At 39.6% G+C, this 18,414-nt stretch overlaps 2 protein-coding genes across 9 annotated transcripts; one reads left to right on the top strand and one right to left on the bottom strand.

The window, feature by feature from the left end:
- Positions 1-1,767: 1,767 nt before the first annotated feature.
- On the bottom strand, positions 1,768-5,356 carry galk2 (galactokinase 2). The gene is made up of 10 exons (XM_005929159.2): positions 5,120-5,356; positions 4,952-5,040; positions 4,544-4,667; positions 4,310-4,403; positions 4,042-4,188; positions 3,732-3,830; positions 3,462-3,614; positions 3,014-3,224; positions 2,556-2,757; positions 1,768-2,050 (listed from the first exon to the last, which is right to left on the bottom strand). Exons 1-10 carry the CDS (start codon positions 5,167-5,169, stop codon positions 1,843-1,845), a joined length of 1,377 nt encoding a protein of 458 aa, XP_005929221.1. The 5' UTR covers positions 5,170-5,356; the 3' UTR covers positions 1,768-1,842.
- A 559-nt stretch (positions 5,357-5,915) lies between these two features.
- Positions 5,916-18,146, top strand: cep152 (centrosomal protein 152). Of its 8 annotated transcripts, none has more exons than XM_042221947.1 (28): positions 5,916-6,171; positions 6,299-6,461; positions 6,571-6,688; positions 8,607-8,716; positions 8,846-8,906; positions 9,048-9,335; positions 9,690-9,837; positions 10,136-10,276; positions 10,634-10,773; positions 11,027-11,227; positions 11,363-11,510; positions 11,611-11,702; positions 11,799-11,962; positions 12,070-12,271; positions 12,384-12,488; positions 12,574-12,704; positions 12,798-12,926; positions 13,003-13,303; positions 13,396-13,653; positions 14,208-14,339; positions 14,418-15,071; positions 15,360-15,435; positions 15,585-15,752; positions 15,858-15,942; positions 16,541-16,623; positions 16,799-16,955; positions 17,043-17,146; positions 17,232-18,146. In XM_042221947.1, exons 3-28 carry the CDS (start codon positions 6,599-6,601, stop codon positions 18,047-18,049), a joined length of 4,986 nt encoding a protein of 1,661 aa, XP_042077881.1. In that variant the 5' UTR covers positions 5,916-6,171; positions 6,299-6,461; positions 6,571-6,598; the 3' UTR covers positions 18,050-18,146. The 8 variants fall into 8 exon arrangements, with proteins under 8 accessions (XP_042077881.1, XP_042077884.1, XP_042077883.1 ...); XM_042221948.1 differs by having other exon boundaries at positions 5,970-5,986; XM_042221950.1 differs by having other exon boundaries at positions 5,916-6,461; positions 15,360-15,414; positions 15,588-15,752.
- Positions 18,147-18,414: the final 268 nt, after the last annotated feature.

Genomic DNA, 18,414 nt, shown 5'->3' with positions numbered 1-18,414 from the left:
CTCATCCCCTGCGCACAGAGATTTCTCCAGATTCTCTGAATCTTTTGATGATATAATGTACTGTAGATGATGAGACATTCAAAGTCTTTGCGATATTACATCAAGGAACATTATCCTGAAAATTTTCCACAATTTGTATACAGTTTTTTTCATATCCAATCATCTTATTCAACCTAATTAGCCACACTTTTGTTGCCCCAACTTTTCTGAAATATGTTGCTGTCATCAAATTGAAACAATGTTTTTCATCAAACAGTAAAATGTCTCAGTTTAATCATTTGACATGCTTTCTAGGTTTTATCATGTGGGTTTGTGAGATTCGCAGATCATCGCATTCTGTTTTTATTTACATCTTACACAGTGCCCCAACTCTTTTAGGGCCAGGCTTGTAAATTACAAAAGGGAAGATCGCCCTGGCCACAAGTACAAAAAGCATCATCTTTAAAAACTATGCACTGAAACACACTTTCGTCTTAACATACATCCAATACTTAAAAAATAAGTATTGTAAATGCTGAAGTAATGCTGCTGAATAGGATGATAAGCACAATAAATTACAGATTTTAAACTTTTAATATATTTTACAGTTTGTGGCATATAGCATGCCACAATGACACTGCTCTGAGATCCATTGCCCTGTGCTGTGCCTTTAATAGTTTCTGTTAAAGACGGTTCTTTTCTATTTAATATTTCATCTCTGATTTGGCCTGAGTATATTTAAGGACAAAGTAAAACTGAAATGCATGGCTTGAGTAAGACATATGGAAATAAGGGAGGTTTGATCATACGTCAAAGAAACATCGAATAAATGTAAAAAATTACTTAAACCATCAGTTTTTTGAAGTAGTTCATAAAAGAGATGCAAACACAGGCCAGGTAAAATATGATATAATAAAGGCTTTTGAGCATTTTGCTATTGATGGATTCATAAGGAAAGAATGAGATATACCCCTAGCTGAAAACCCTCATATAGTGTTCTTCTTCTTTCGACTGCTTTCATTAGGGGTCACCACAGATTATCCATCTCAGCCTATCCTTAATATCTTCCTCTGTCACACCAACCCCCCTGCATGTCCTCTTTCACCACATCCATGAACCTGCTTCCTCTTTTACTCCTGCCTGGCAGCTTCATATTATAAAATAACCACTCTCTCCTCCACATCTCCAAACCATCTCTTGCCTCTCTCACAAACTTATTTGGATTTGCATTTTAACCATTTACTTGATTCATACTTAATTTTTTATCATTTTACACGAATAACATGTAAAAGGGGCCACTTTTATGTCCTACGAAACACCCCCCCCCCCCCATTTCTTTTGCATATGATGCATAGACCTCTAAGCCTCCAACAATCACTGCTCTTTTGTGAAGTAAAAAATGTTACTGTGCAGAAGTTAACGTCCAGCATTTGAGCCTTTTGAATGTCTTTAATACACCCAACAGTCTGCGTTTCCATTGATGCACATGGAGAGAGGGTTTTGTTTGCCTTTTAATGTTAGTGTCTGAAAGTTTAATATAGATGAATTTTATACAGCACAAGTTTGTTTTGGTTGTTGTTGTTGTTCTCACATTTGCTTTCTTTTTGTTTATGAGAAAAATGTGCAGACAGACAATGACTTCTCAACAAAATCTTACATTAGAACATAATAAAAAAAAAAGAACATGTTTGAATGCACCCCGGAAGCAAACTTTGGCCCTTATTTTCCAGCATGATCTATATAGAAGAAAAAGGTAAATTTATCAGTCATGATATCATTAGTCACAAGTGCAAGAAAAACCCATTTATTTCTGAAACTGAAACTGAATGACTGCAGTATAAAATCAGAAATGGATTATGAAGATCACTCCTCGAGGAAAATTGCAGCTCCACCACCTGGCTTTGACACAAACAGACTTTGTTTTTCCATCGCTGCCCTGCGTGGATCAGGGAGGTAGTATTCTTCTCTAACAGCTTGTAAGAAAGACTCCACCTTTTTACTGGGAACCATGGAAACGGCACAGCCTCCCCACCCTGCTCCTGTCAGGCGGGAACCCACAGCCCCTGACTTCCTGCAACCACGAGAAAAAACAAAAAGACAACATATTTCAGTATAGTGCTAAGTATGACACTTTAATACTATTATTCCTCTAGGAAAGATGTGAGGAAGGAGTTGCACGTACATCTACAGTCATGCTAGTGGTGTGAGGTTCTACTTACTGTAAGCACTCAGCAAAGAGCTAATGCTAACACGAGTAGAAATCATACAGCCCTTGAATGACTAAGTCCATCCTTACTGCTTCCAAAGGAACTGAGAGGGCAAGTAGCAGCCTGGTTCTGCTATTCTGATGCACTTGATTAATTGATTGTCTTTTATAATTAGAACTGGGACACATGAGAGACTGTATGCAAACTAGATTGTAGTTATAGTTATTATATTATAGTTTGCATTGTGGATTTTTATTAATTGAGATCTTTTTTTTGGTAAATGAACCTAAATACCTCTAAACATTCATTGGATAACATCCAGGTTTCTCTCCCAGGCTGTGCAGTAGTGGGTTAGTTTGCAGTACTCACAGGCAGATATCAACTAATTGGTCCAGTTCAGGGCAGCTGCACTCGTAGAGGTCTCTGCAGCTTGCGTGGCTCTGGTTCATCAGCTCTCCCAGTAGCCGCGTGGCATCGGCGGGTTCAGAGTCACACACGCTCTTAAACTGCAGGACTCGAGCAGCTTCCCCGTACACATGTTTGGCTCGTTGGTGAAGCTTGAACTGAGTCACTGAGAGAAATAACAGGAAAAGTGTTCCAGCGAAAACCTTAATCTTAAACCTGTTTTCATGAAACTGGAAATGAAAAAAAAATCTAATGTGATGGAATAACCAAATACTTGACTATCAGCAGAAAATAATATATTAAGAGTTGCTTAGTATTTACAAGAAAAATGTTCTGAAAGAAAGAAATGTAGCTCATTTCACTCGGGTAGAAGAATTTGGTTGGCTGGAAATTTAGTTCACCTAAATAAAGGTTTTACTTACTGTCCTGAGTATTAGCGCTGAGCAGCTCTGTTGAAAACTGCTCCGAGGTGATGCCCAGCACCTTGCATATCTCCTCTCGGCTGTAAGGCTCAGGATGCAGCACCTCGGCCACCAGAGCCAGCATCTCCTCCAGGGAGGCCTTCAGCTCCATCTGAACATGAGCCAGCTTCAACAGCCTGCTCGAGTCCACACCCCGCGCCTGGGCCAGCATCTGAGTACACATCCACCGGGTTGTTAACTTTGAATATTACAAACTTATCACACATGTTTAAAGTTTAAAGCGAAGCGTGAGGCTGTTCATCGCTGTGTTCTTGGGTTAAATGTTGTGCTCCGTTGCCTTTGAAAGAGCACACGAGTCAAACTAAATTCAATATTAAATTGAACCTCGGGAAACAAAACAACATATATAACAGATATTTCAGGAATGCATCATGGCAACAAATAGCACCTTCGTGGCAATCCGACACTCCACCACACGGATGTTGTAGTGAGAAGAAGCAGCTTTGTTCATCTCCACGCAGCAGTTGGAAATCACAAACACGGCACCATCAGGGAGTTTGACATCGGTAGCACGCAGGGGCTGGAACTCGATCAGCTTTGCCTGACAGACAATTCAAAAAGTTTAGCCAGCAATACTGAAGTTATTATTTGTTTATTTAGTGTATTTTAGATGTGCCATATTCGTTAAACACAGGTCAAAAGCGGTCGGGCTACATACAGTCCCTGCCTCTGCCAGGAATGAAATTGACTGGTCCATGCCTCCTCCCTCTGTGCCAATGTATCGCTCGCTTTTGGCACAAATCTCCGCAAGAGCCACCTGGTGAAATACAAAGTTTTCCTTGTTTAAGCAACAAATCCAGGAGAATGTCTAACTCATGAGGATTCACATTATAACAAATTAAAGACAATATGGATTAGGAGTCATATTCTTTGTAATTAATTGTTCATTACCTGTTGAAAGCATCATTTTTGACTATTAACAAAAGAAATTAATACATGTTTTTGGTTTGGTTACAAAGAAGCTTCACCTTGGAGAGGGACTTTTGGTTTGCCTCCATTGTTACGAGGCCAGAACAACAAACTAAGGCACTAGAACTGGACAGGCCGGAGCTCGGAGGGATCGTTCCATCTACGACACAGGACATCCCCGCTAAATGGTTTAGCCCAAACTTCTCCTGAAAGAAAAAAAAATCTAAATGTATCATGTTACGACTTATGACGCATTTAGTACATGTTATAGTATTCATTTTTTGCCATTCCATAATTTAAGAGTATAGAACTCATCACAAAGCTTACCTGAATACCTTTAACCCCACAGAGAAAATAATAATACCACTGTGGATCGTCTCTATCTATGGCAATTTCCTCTGAACACGACACACTGAAATCCCTGTATAATGACAAACAACAAGCTTTCTGAGAACACACACTCATAATGTACAGCTACCATTGAATAAATTACACAGGCCAAAAACAAACAAACAAAAAAATATATATTTGGGGCCGTTACTATAAGTGTTCACATCTCACTTGTATTTAGGATTTGCGTTGGCCAGCTGGATCTTCCCTGAATCGTTCACTGACACAGCTGTGAGGATATTCTGCTCGATGGCCATTGGAAGCACAGAATAGCCACAGTAATCAATATGTTCACCTGTTAATGTGACAAATATGAAAAGACGTATGTGACAGACCGTGTTTGACTGGTACCACTAAAAGAATTCCTGGATAAAAGCTGCAAACAAAATCATAATATTACCACAAATGTTTTACTTTGAAACAAGGTCAAAATATTAAGAACACCCACTGGCAGAACTACTATTATCTCCAGAGGATATATGGGTATACACTGTATTTATTCAACAGATACAAAATAGATGGAGCATATACAATAATGCAATCAGTATACAACACATGCCACATAAAGTATGAAATTACCTATTAGGTTTACCCTTCCAGGTGCAAATGCATAGAAGAGAGGAGATTCCCCATACTTTGACTCAAAGGTTTCTTTTAAGCTTTTCATCCTGCAAAATGACAAGAAAAGCAATTAAGTATCATAATATCATACTCTGAGAATCACTGCGTAACCTCGTTGCTTCTCACCTCTCGTTAGCAGCTATCTTTGTCTTTAACTTGGGCGGGTTTGTGGCCATTTCTACCCGTTTTAAAGTAATTGTGAGTCCACTTGTTGTCAGACAGGAGAGCTCAGAGCTTTCACATATCCGGGTTTAGATCAGCTGACTGTCACAAGAGGCTCCCGGATACCAAAATGCTGAACTCTGGTCGGAGCTCAGCTGAGTTTAGCGTCTGTCTACAAAGGAAGAGCTGACTCTGAAGCAGCTGATGCAGCAGAGGCAAAATGCGGAAGTTAATAGACGGAAAGGAGGCGGGTCTTATGAGTCGACGTCCACAAATCTGAACGGAGTAACTCCTGATGAGAACGGTCATTCATAAATTTGATGCACAAAGTTTCTTTTTTTTTTTTTTTTACAGTAGCCTACTTTAAATTAATTAGCTTTAATGTTAACGTCAATGAACTTCAGTAAAAAAATAAACAAAAACAAAAAAAGGTAATTAAAATAACAGAAATGTAATGCCATATTTTTGTGATCAAATTCCCAGGTTCGACTAACCTGATTATAATATCTATTTAGTAACCCTGTTCACGGTTATCTTGAAATTAGCTGCTATGTCACTGTTTAACCACACGATGGGAACATCAGATTGCTTTTTAAAAATGTCAGCGATGACGAAGAATTAATACATGTTGACCATGAATAAAAAAGGAGGAAAGAAAAACAAAAAATAACATGAAAGAGCAACAACAAACATAACATTTTATATATAATTTCCAAATATTCTCGATAACTACATTACCCATAATTCTAAAGACTTTGTTACCATGGACACGGGGTTAACTAGCTCCGGGGTTCTCAGCAAGAAAAGAAATCTTGTAAATAGCTTCACCTGGTATGTTTTGTTACGCCAAAAAGCATTTAAATTAATATTTTCGTGTCGGTGAATTAGCGTCAGTTGTGGTGATAATGAGTAAGTCTGTGTGCAATCAGATTCTTAAATCTGCTCTGTCTCAAAGAGCCTCAGTGGTTTGGCGCTGCTAACGCGCGCGAGTTTTCAAAGTGGGCGAGTCTAACAAGGTACGGCTAGCAGGAGTTAGCTTTGTTCGCTACAAAGTTAGCTTCCATCTTAAATGTTCGTAAACTGGCCTATAATTTGGCATTAAACCTGCGTGTCTTATTAAACGTGTTGGGCATATGTTTCCAGAGCTCGGCTGGATCGTTTGTTTGGCATGTCCGGGTTTACCGCTGGCTAAAAAGCCTCACTGTTTTGTAATAAACAGTGCAGCATGGCTAACAGTTAAAGCTAATACTCAATAAAGGGATACGCAGTTCAGCAAAGGAGACATCTGGCGTCTTTTAACTAACGGGTAAGCTTTGATATATATTTCTAGCTGATATCAATGCGTAATTTTAGTTAACTTGAGTTTTTAACTGCTGTCAAAGATAAATTAAGTTTTGTTGTTCCTGTTTTCCTAGGATCCCCTAAACGACCAGGAGGGTGTGCATGATGTCTATTGATTTTGACAGTGCTGCTCTTCAAACCCAACACGATGAAGAGGAATACGACCAAGAGGACTACGCCAGAGAGCAAGAGGTGCAACACTCAGATCTACAGCTTTTCAGAATTATTCAGATAACATCTGTCTGATAGTTGTGCATCCAGTTGTTGGACTGAGTTCACATTCGGCATGCACCCTGAATTTCTTAGGATATTTACAATAACAATTTGATGGATATTATTTATTTACTTTGTTATTTAGTGCCCACTTAGCTAACTGAGAAAGCATATTGTGAAAACACGATTTGTCTTTCGGCTCTTCATCTAATTGTCTTTAAACATATTTAGCCAGCTGACTCTGCTTGTTTCATCGCGCATTGGCTACAGCCATCATAGTTGCTGATATCAGTCAACACAGTAGAAAGCCTGTGCATGTTATTCAACATGCAAGAACACAACATCATGTCCAGCTAATGCTAAAATTACAAAATGATAAGAAGCCATTATTTATCTCAGCTTACTTTACATTTACTGTCACTGTGTACAGTGATTGTATGTTTACCAAATTGGACTGCTACTGTTAATCTTACATTTCTCTTTGTGAGTTTGTAGTGCTGTCTGGGGAATCATTGACAAGTGCATTGTTTGAATTTCACAAGCACTGCCTGCTTCACAGTTACTCACTGTTATTACTCACAACTACAATCTGTTGTGCTGTGAGCTTGAGCTATTATTGGCTCAAGGAAAAGGCCTCCTTCCAGGTGTGTCACACTGAAACCAGCTCAGCCCTTTGGCTTCCCCACTTTCTATTTGGGTTACTTGGCTTCAGGAGAGAGAGTGAAGAAGCATTTGCTGATCTTATAGAGCTCAGCATAATGGGCTTTAAATAGTATTAATTAAATAGATTTTCATTTCATTTATTTTTATTTATTCTTTTTTTTTTCTTTTTTTAGGCTATAACCTACTTATAATACACTAGCTCGTTATGGATAATGTCTGCCAGCAGTAACTGGAATGTTTCTGCTCCAGTTAACTTCGCTATATGTTTGGTCTAAACAATGGAGGTCTTTGGGAGGCAAACAAGACAATACCACAGGGAGCCGACAACATGCCAGGCACATTTTGGATGTTTTACACAGAAGGCCTTCTCTACAGGCAGATTAGGCTGGGGGTTATCTCGTGGTTTCACAGCTAAAGTAGAAATGCCTTTTCAAATTTTGTTGACTGTGTAAGTGGGATAATATGGGTCCTTTGGTTGTGGACACAGTGGAGGATCTGAGGAATATTCAGCGGTCCTTATGGGAAGTAAGTCCAGCTGGCTCTGCTTGTTTCAACACACATGGCTGTTTGTTATGTAACTTTGGTTAGTCTGTTACTGAAGAGTTTGGGTTTTTTGTGTCATTTTATTTGTAAGAGTCAAAATATTAAACAAGGGTACATTTGAAAAGCCTCAATGAGAATCAGTTTTATGTCAAAGTAAATTTACACATATGGGTTCTAAACCAGTGATTAACATAGGAGTAAATTCACCCATTTAGGTCACAAAATACAAATACTGCCATATGAGCACAATGTGCAAATATTTAAATAGTAGACATTTTTTTGCCATATAAAGATTGGGCTACACTGTGCAGTGCTGTGCAAAATACAGTCAGAGTGCAAATACTTCCATGATTAATCATTTAATCAAAGTTTATCCTTAAATCTCATATGCAAACACAAAAAGCTTCTGAAAGTGTTTTAAGGTATAGCCTGAGTCATTTTGATTTAGTAAATCTGCACAGCATAATGTAATGATATTTAATATAACAAGTATTTCTCAAAACTGCAGCTAAATAATAAAAACAAACTGCATAAGACTTTTACAGCCTTTTAAGCTGTCAGTCATTGCTTAGCTCTGGTGTTTTTTTCCTCTATCTTTGTTACTTTATAACTCAGTTGCGAAGCAACCATGGTGACTCATTTCCATGTGCTATTTTCTCTCTTTCTTTTTTTTTTTTTTCTCCTCTCGCAGCTGCACAAGCTGCTCACAGACCTGCCTGATGACATGCTTGAGGACAGCATTGACTCTTCCTCCCCAGAGCTGGATTACACTGCCTGCAGTAATAAAAACACTGGCAACAGGTAACACATGTTGCTGCTGATGACACTATTGGTAATGTCACATTTCGAGAACTCTGGGTGTGGTTCAAGACAAGCAGATTTGTTGTCACTGCAACATTAGTTATCATTTGTTGTGCTTTCTCTACTTAGCCCACAGTCCAGCTGGACTCGGCAATGGTCTGATCATCCAAGGCCAGCCCCTCATACACAGGTAGAGTGTTAGTTTATGTTCAGTAGTAGATTTAGGGGCCTAGAATATTTTTGCCATTTAAAAAAAATACAACTCATAAATGGTGCATACAAAAAAAGTTCAAAAGGGAAAGAATCACTCTCTGTTATTGTCTCTCTAAAGAACTATGACGAAGGGTTGAACAATGAGTATGCATATAAGGACGGAGCTGCTCGTATTAATGGACATCGGAGTCCTCCTCAAAGTCAACCACTGCCTCACACCTGGAACCAGGATCATCAGTTCACACAAGCAGATTATACATGCACAAGCATGGGCACAGACAAAATGACAGAGACCAGTGATTTTTCCACCGAGTTTGAGTCTAAACCATACCCTCAGGGTGCCAGTAATCATGTGGAATATAATGGAGAAAGAGGATACATAGACAAGCAAAACCACCAATTTCAAGTGAGTGGACCATTTAATTTCAAAAGCGTCCAGAAGGTCGTAGCTGTTATTGTGCTGTTCTTTCCTTTAAAGTTTTAGGTCTTAATGCCTCCAAATCATTTGAATAAATAGTAACATGAAAGGGTTTCTAGTATTGTTTTTAAAAAAGCAGCATTTTATTCCAAAAGAATCATACATTACTTGTGTGTGTGAAGTTTCCTCAAATGTCATTTTAAATTAACATCTTGTTATCTGGCAATTTGTAGTTTGTGCATTTTTATTTTTTTTATGTTTGTATGTTTTGTTTGTGTATTTTGTGTTTTTTAAATACAGCAACATTTTCACTACTTTCATACTATGTTTCTATGTTTAAAGTCTGAAGTATGTGACAGAGGTGCAAATCAGTACAAGGTGAGCTACAATCCTCATCATCCTGCCCATCAGCCAAACATGTTTAAGCCACAGGCTGCTCCGCAAGGTCAGTTTGACCATCTGCAGAGAGATTTCCTTGACTCGACACAACGTAAGTCTTACTTTCATTGACTAAATAATATAACTGAGTACACTGACATGTAAATATAAACTATTTGATGAGATGTGTGCCTGTTTCGGGACTGCAGGTGGAGATTGTCAAGTAGCTTAATCTGTTACAAGGCATTTTATTTTCTTCTAGTTGTATGCATAGTCTAGCTGTACTGCAGAAAGGTGTAATTTGTATCGCCAGTGGTTTTAAAAAAAACATAAAACGACATTGCTTAAATCGAAAATGTCTTCACAATTAAAAATGACTAAAATTAAACACTAAATGATCTTTGTTTCAGAAAATGCTGACCGGGAGCAGCTTGCCCAGCTGCAGATTTTGAACAAAGCTCAACAGAGGCAAATTGAAGACTTGGAGCGAAAACTTGAGGATTCACGGCGTAACATGAGATACCTCGAGCATCAGTTTGTAATCGTCAAAGGTATGTTCAACTTTAAATGAGGGACATCTCACTTTGTTGCAGTACTTGAACAGTGATGTGATTTTGGAGATTTCTTTAATACTTTCAGGAAGAACATTTAATGTTGGTACTTAATTTTTTTTACAAGCATAATAATAATAATAATAATAATAATAATAATAATAATAATAATAATCCACTCAAAACCTTGGGCACTTGGGACTTGAGAGGGATTTTCAGTTTATATAACTGAGATTAGTAGAAGGAAATGTAAGTTTTTCTTTAGTTGGTTAAAACGTCTGCCCCCTTGTGGCTGTTAGTGATGTAGCACTTCTTGCCAGATGTACTGATGGTCCTTTTAAAAAATATTGTCCATAGATGAAAAGGACGGCCTAGCAGTAAGTTTAAGGGAAGCGAGTCGATTGATTGAAGAAGCCAAGGAAAGAGAGGTCCAAATGCAAAACAAGCTGAAGGCAATGGAGCAGCAAATACAGATCCTCACTGAGAGAGACCACGAGGTGCGTTCTGTGCTGACAAACACTGTTTTCATTCTATTTTCTTAGTTATTTAATGCTAAATTTAACACAGTAATAATATTTAAGTATAACTATTAAAGAAACATGCTTTACAGATTTAAGAATTTAATATGAAATTTTGCATACAAATGTGTCTAAACCAGCTCTGCTTACTGAAACATGATGCATGACTGAAACCTTTGTATGAGAATGCTTCTTTTTAGTGTATACAGCAAAGGTTTTCTTTTGTTTGCAGAACATGAAGAAACAGAGGGTGGCAGATGCTGCGGTAGACAGCATGAAGCAACAGATGTTGGAGCTTCGCCGTTCTGACACGCTGTCCAGAGCGCGGGAACAGCATGACAGAGACCTTGCCGTCATAAAGGAGCAGCATGAGGCTGCTCTGTTAGCCCTGCAACAGAAGCTGGACTCTACCTCTCAGGCTTTGAATGAACAGGTCTGGAGTTTTATTGACATACTATTAAAAAATGGAACAAGTTAACCATAAGTCCATTGTTTGTCATCAGACAAATTTTGATAATATTATTATTATTGTTAAGTCAGAGTGTGTTTTTTGTTTTGTGGCTTCCAGCTTGATATTGGTCAGAAGTTACGGGAGCATGTGAAGCTGTTGGAGCGCCAGAGAGAAGAAGAGCAGCTGGAGAGAGCCAGAGTGGTGAATGCACTCACTCAGCGTCTGGAAGAGAGTCAACAACAATGTGCCAAGCTGCTGCAGACAAGTGTGTGAACTCCACATGAACATTACTGAGCAGCTGACACCCACATTACCTTATTCTTGCTCACATTTAATTGATCTAATTATCTGTTTTTTATTTTCAGATTCAGTGCAAGAGATGAGTCAAATGCAAATCAAACTACAGCAGGCACTGTCAGCCAAGGCCCTGAGTGAGAACATGAACAAAGTTTTACAGGTTTGTCCTCAGATTTTTCTAAAGCACAACTACTTCTGTGACTTCTGATGAACAAGCTGCACAAATGTTTTGTGTTTTTCCATTTTCACCCTAAAGGAGGATATGGCTGATCTCAAGGAGCAGATCGCTCTGTATGAATCTGCAGTGAAGCACGGTGTCATTGTGATAGACCTAAGCAGCAACTCGGAGAACCAGCTGTCTGAATCCTGTGTGGATTTGGGGTTGAAGAAAACAAACAGGAAAAATGGCACACTTAATAGGTAACCGTGTGAATACAGACCAGTCATTGTGATCTGTATCTCTTCCCCTCTTGGGCTGAACACTCCAGAGTAACCTTTGGAAACACATCTTTCTGTTGTTTTGTCAGTACTGCTTTGGCTCACCTGTCAGACTCTAAGCTGCCTAAGGATGAGGCTTTAAGGTTGCTACGAGTAGAGATGCAGCGCTGCCTGGGTAGTTTAAAGGGGAAGCGGCAGAAGATCAACCAGCTGCAGGAGGAGCTCCAGCAGTGTCAGCGTCGAGTGAATGAAATGCAGATTGAATTAGATGAAAGAAAACTTAACTCTGAGGTGAGCACTGACTCCTGAAAATTGTTACTTTTCTAAACTTTGGTTAATTTTATAAAAGGACTAAAAGTGGGTGGGAGTAGGTGACTGATGCAGACATTTTTGATTTACCCAGATGAAAGAAACCAGCCAGAAGAAACATCAAGACATGACTGGAGACTCTCAAAAAGAGTTGATGAGGTTACAGGAGGACAAAACACACTTGCAGGAACAAGTGGAGGTGGGTTGACGTTTGTTGCCAGACTAATCATGTTCTTAGTTTTTTGGCTAAGTCACAAAAAACTGTTGTCTTCTCCAAACTGCAGCTGCTAGAAAAGAAGAATCAGGAGCTGAAAGAAAACGAGGAAAAACTGAAGTCTGCCAATTCTGAGTTGTGCACCAAAATGAGGGAAATGATCCAGGAGCTCGACCAAGAAAAGCAAGAAGCTGCTGAGAGGTAAAGTTGACTCTTTCTCTTCCTCCTCTTTCTTGGGGCACGTGTATTTTCCTGTTATGTGTATTTATAAGTATATGTGCTTCTTTTGCTTAGATCTGAGCGGATTCATCAGCAGTACAGGAATGATGTGGTTAACAGGATCAGAACAGAACTCATGCTGGAACATGATGCTCAGGTAGAGCGGCTGACGACACAGCACCAGCAGCAGCTTCAGCAGTTACAGTAAGTCTCCTGCACCTCATGCTAAAAATATAGTTGTTTTCAGACTTTTGTGGATATTTTTTTATTTTTTCCACAGAAGCCAGCTCTCTGAAGCTAATGATAAGATGCTGGCGGTACAAGAATGTTACATATCTGTCTGCAAGGAGAAGGACTTGCTTGAAGAAAGCATCCGCAGCAGAGAGAAGGAGGAGAAGTTGATCAGAGAGGAGAGTGGCACAGCTATGCAGAAGCTGAGAAGTGAGCTTGAGGCTCAGCATCAGGCCTCAGTTATGGAGCTGAAAGCTGTCTGGTCCAAAGAGAAAGAGGCTGAGTTCCAGCAAACACTGACTTCTCATTTAGCTTCCACTGAGGCTGCATGGAAGGAGGAGTTGCAAAAGGTATGACTATTAAAATGTATTCCTATCTCCCTCATTCGACTAATATTGGTTTCATACAACACTTATTTTCTTCTGTTCTACTTTTTATACAGATGGAGAAGACCTGGGCCCAGAGGTTGGAGGAGGCTACAAGAGGGGAACATCAAGAGGTTGCTGAGACAAGCTGTCAGACGGATGAGAATGAGGTCAGTTGGACAATTTCTGCTGAGGAGTTGGACTCCAGGCTCAGTGCCCAGAGACAGCAGCTGCAACTGGAATCTGAAAATGTCAGAAGGAAAGCTGTGGAGGAAGCCAGGAAACGAGTCCAGAGAGAGCTGCAGGAGAAACACCTGGACGACATGGCTAAACAAGTCAGTGCATTTTTGTTTTATGATTGTATTTCAAGAGAAATATTAAACATATTTTAATGGTCATCAAAATACATGTGCATGTGTTTTGAATTATTAAAGTAGACCTACTTTAATTTGAAAAGGCTTGATGACTGTCAAGTGATTGGACTGTAACCAAACAAAAAACCCACCAGCAACGCAGTTTGAGGTCTTTGGCTTTGTTTTTGTGCTACGATCACAGGCTGATAGACTGATTTGGACTAGCATCCCGTACAGACCAAGACTTTGCTAAATAATTAAACATTTCACCAGATATCGACGCATTAAAAAAAAAAAAAAAAAAAAAAACAACAGAGTGCGGAATATGACATTTCAGACCCTTAAAGTCAACTTCATCTATTTTAGGTACAGAGATTTAAACCATCAATTTTAGTGTATATTACTCACAAGACTTGGTTAAGTTATTTTCCACCATTATGTAAAAATGTTTATATCATAATGATATTTCTTTTCCTCTTTGACATGATTATTTGATTCAGTTAATGGACATAAAAATGCGTTTGTGTTTGTTTCAGGTTGAAGGGGCAGTAACCAGAGCCTATAATCGCTGGATTGAGGATCTCACTTCACTGCCAGAATATCAAGCTGCTCTACAAACTGAGAAGGAGAAATGGGAACAACTGCAAGAAAAACACACCCAACAGAAGGTATGAAAGAGTTTTTGTCCTTTATTTGAAAGTGTCACTGCTGTTGTCCGGGGTTATATATTTATTTAAATGTTTTAGGTGTCCCAAGCCCTGAAGGAGGCGGAAGAGCAGTGGCGCAGGAAGCACAAGAACCAGCAGGAGGAGAACGGCTCTGGGCCACAAAGGATGGAGGAGCTGCAAGAGGAACTGGCAGCCCTCCAGAGCCAGCTGGAGCAAGTGACCAGAGAGCAAGCTGCCTTATTGAAAGCTGAGCTGGCTGGAGCGAGAGCAGCCTGGAACAGAGACAAACAGCAGGAGATCGCCATCATCCAGGCCCGCAGTGAGCAGGTATATCAAGCCAAGCTGCAAGAGCAGTGCAAAAAGCTGGAGCAGGCTGTATTCCAAGCCAGAGAAGATGCTGATCTCCAAAAGAATGAGCTGCTCCTACAGATGGAGGCCAAGCTTCAGCAAACTGTGAGTGCTCGTGAGGAGGAGTGGCGATGCCAGCATGCAGAAAAGGAAACGATCCAAGGAAAGCAGATAAGAGATGAACTACAAGCAGAGCTTCAGACTGCACTCGCAGAGGTCCAGGCACAACTTCTCAGGAATACCAAAACGGATCATCAGGGTACTGAAGACACTCGGAGGACCAGCGGGGCTACATCAGAGGCTACAGTAACACACATCATCCAAACTTCATGCAGAGACATAGTCCAAAGAGCAGTAGCCCAGGCTAAGAAGGAATGGAAAACAGTGAGTTGTTATATTTCTAAAGAATATATAAATGATAAATGTATAAATTAAGTTGGTGTGCAAAAGGAAAAGATTAGAGTAGCCAGAGAGATGAGTAAGAAATGTCATCATTTTTATTACAAGTACTGCCATGAATGATTTGTACAGCACGTTTTATGTATTTATTTATTTAATTTAATTTAATTTTATTTAATTTAATTTAATTTATTTATTTATTTATTTTTTTTTACAGATTTGTCTTTTATTTAGAAAGTTTTTCATCTGAAGCTTTCATTTTTGATCCCACAGATGAGTGAAGAGAATTTGAGCCGTGCTTTGAAGGAAACGCAGAAACAGCACGAAGGAGAAATAAAGAAAATGCAAAGTACGCAATGAGCTCCTCTCTAGCAGGACATGAAAATGTTCTGCCTGTATATCAACATGACATACTCTGTTCATTTCATGAAATGGTTGGTATCAATATTATATGGCAAGGTTTTTTTTTTCAGTTTTTTTTTTATTTTATTTTTTTAGCAGTCTTATCCCAGCAGAGGGAGCAGTGTCATTGCAGGAAGGAGTGCAGTGAAAGTGTAAGTAAGCTGCAGAAGAAGAATCAGGAGCTCCAGAGACATTTAGAGAAAACCTGTCGACAACTCCAGCACAGCGTTAGAGAGCACAAAACTGCCATACAGCATCTCAAAGGTAGTGCATTTAAAAGACCTTATTAAGATTCTTTTATAAGATTTTTTTTTTTTTTATGAGCTGGAACTGCATGTGTGCTGACGGGTTAAGTGCTATCTGTTGTAGATGAGCATGAAAGCGTCTTACAGAGGGCAAAGGAGGAACATCTGCAACAGTTAGAGGAAGTGAAGAGAGCAACAGAATCATCAGGGTTTGTGTTTTTTTTATTTTTTATTTTTTTGCCTTTAATTTAATGGTACAGTGAAAATTGCTATTGCCTTGCTGCACTTCAGTTATGTCAAAAACAAGTTGTTTCATAAATCTAATGCCTTTCAGAGCTACGTATTCAATTAGACCTCTCAACAAGTTTCTTCGGTTTGATCTTTTAATTTACAAGTTTAATTTCTTGAGACAAGTTGCTCCAAGATGCTCCAAGTTTATTTTAAACTTGGAGCATCTAAATTATCTTGGCATCATAATCTGTCAAGACAATTTAGATTTTAAAAAACCATAAAGAAAACAAGAGATTTCAAAGCTACTTCAAGGGACTGTTAAATGCTTCTTACTGTGGGACCGCTTTACCTGATTTATATTAAGAAAACTAAAAAAACAAAAGAAACAAGGACTCTTCTGTATGTTAACACTCTGATAATTTCTGAACTGCATAATTAGACATGGCTTCATTAATCCCCCACTGGGGAAATTCACTTGCTACACTGTGTCAAAATGTTTACTGAATACAGTAAAATACACAGAGATTAAAGACAAAATATGTATTTAACCAGGATTGTTGACTGTTTTGCTTGCAGAAGTTCTGGTCAGCAGCAAAAGCTTCAGCAAGGCCTGGAGGAGATGAAGCAGCAGTACCTGATGACTGTGGAAAAGATCAGAGGTTGGCGTTAGTGCCGGGGGATTAAATATGCATATCTTGTCGTTTGTTGTTGTTGTTGTTGTTGTTGTTGTTGTTTTTTTTAATGTTAAATCATGTGTCCCAAAAGGTTGATTCTGTTCATTTGGATGTTGCATTTTTAAGTAAAACAGTGTTTTTTGGGTTTTTTTCCTTTCAGGAGACATGCTGCGTTACCTCCAGGAAAGTCGAGAGCGTGCAGGCGAGATGATCCGCAGGGAAGTGCAGAGGGAGAGGCAGGACACTGCTAGAAAGATGAGGCGGTATTATCTGACCTGTCTGCAGGAGTTATTGGAAGATGGAGGAAAGACCGCAGGGCAAGAGGCCATAATTATCCTAAACTTGTTTGCTTGGTTCATCATGGCTCCTCTTGTTAATTGTATCGATTTTCCTGTCTTCTGCAGTGCTGAAAAGAAAATAATGAATGCTGCAAGCAAGCTGGCTGCCATGGCCAAAGTGCTGGAGACTCCAATCAAAAGTAAATCAGCAAAGAACCAGAGTTTACAGAGTGAGTGCTAATGTGCTAAACTGTTTTACTGGGATTTTTTTCTCACCATGCCAGTGTGGTTTGCATCTGTGTTTTGCATTGACAGGATGTTCAATGGCTGTATCCACCACTGGCTGCCCTCCAGGTAGAAATGCAGGTTTCACTAAGAACCTGCCAACCCTCACTGAGCTTCCTGACTTCAGGACAGAAGAGAGATGCCTCAGGGAAAAGACTTGTGCTGATTCAGAACAGAATCCAACCGCAGATGTGAGAACTAAACTTTTGAGCCACCTGGACATTCTTGCATCAAGGAGGGAGGAGACCTCTGTGGATGAAGGGATGAAGCCCCAAAATGTTTATACCACCCAGCCGTCGTACAAATCCTCTCATCAAACGGTTTCTCCATCCCACATGAATTTGGTCAATGTGTCTGTGAGGTGTAAGAGCAGGGAGATGTACATGCAGGGAGGTGACTCGAGGAAAGCCGAAACCCATTTGGATTCACAGCGTCAGAGAAAACCTGTCCTCATCCAGGAGGCTCCTGTCAGGAATGAGAAACAGAACGACTGGAGCATGACTAGTGGTGACTCTGACACAGACTTCCAAGTCCCCAGACTGTCCTACTCAGGGAGGAAAGTGGAACCAGTGAAACCCTTTTCTGTGTCGGCTGCATCAGCCAGCAACATAGGGGAATTCAGCAGTCTCAGCCCTGATGTTTCTGACCTCACTGTTTATAATGAGATTTCTAAGAAGACTCCTGACACAGAGACATTTGTGCATGCAAAGAGGAGTATGCACAGAGAGCCTACTCCTGGCTCTGAATGTGAGAAGCTGCAGGAAGGCTGGTCAAGGCCTCCGTTTTCTGAGTTGAGGCAGTGCCAACAGGACAGTGGCTTTGACAGTCCCTTCTACCAACAGAAATAACAAGCGAAGGGCAGACATGAGGTAAAGTTTCAGTTAGCTCATCAAATGGTGCCTTACAGTGTCAAGTGTTTACATTATATAAAATTTTGTCCTGAAAGTGCTTGAACTTTGTGTTTGTTGAGTTATTTGTTAGGCAGAGTTTGATCTGTTGGCAGCTTTTTTCCTTTGCTTGGTGAGGAAGATGTGAAGGCTGATGATTGTACTTAAGTATGAAGCTACAGCAGCAGCAGGTTAGCTGAGTTCAGCAAAAAGGCTGAAAATTAACTAAACTGTTAGTTTGGCTCTAAGTCTTAACAAAATCAATCTGCTCACATGTTTGAAGCTTACAGAAGAGGATCTGGCATTAGCCATTGGGGAAAAAAAAA

Source organism: Haplochromis burtoni, unplaced genomic scaffold (genome assembly GCF_018398535.1).
Source record: "Haplochromis burtoni strain Fernald_Lab_line unplaced genomic scaffold, NCSU_Asbu1 Contig_77, whole genome shotgun sequence".
In the NCBI taxonomy this organism is placed as follows: domain Eukaryota; kingdom Metazoa; phylum Chordata; class Actinopteri; order Cichliformes; family Cichlidae; genus Haplochromis; species Haplochromis burtoni.
The sequence above is the reverse complement of the archived record's forward strand: the minus strand, read 5'-3'. Positions and strand labels throughout refer to the sequence as shown.

Bases quoted from the DNA above. Each gene is read 5' to 3' on its own strand.
- cep152 (XM_042221947.1), top strand. From the start codon at position 6,599: ATGATGTCTATTGATTTTGACAGTGCTGCTCTTCAAACCCAACACGAT. The intron at 9,336-9,689 runs GTGAGTGGACCA...CTATGTTTAAAG, and splicing joins AGCAAAACCACCAATTTCAA to TCTGAAGTATGTGACAGAGG. The intron at 11,703-11,798 runs GTTTGTCCTCAG...TTCACCCTAAAG, and splicing joins ACATGAACAAAGTTTTACAG to GAGGATATGGCTGATCTCAA.
- galk2 (XM_005929159.2), bottom strand. From the start codon at position 5,169: ATGGCCACAAACCCGCCCAAGTTAAAGACAAAGATAGCTGCTAACGAG. The intron at 4,404-4,543 runs GTGAGATGTGAA...GTCATTATACAG, and splicing joins AACGCAAATCCTAAATACAA to GGATTTCAGTGTGTCGTGTT. The intron at 2,758-3,013 runs GTAAGTAAAACC...TATTTCTCTCAG, and splicing joins CAGCGCTAATACTCAGGACA to TGACTCAGTTCAAGCTTCAC.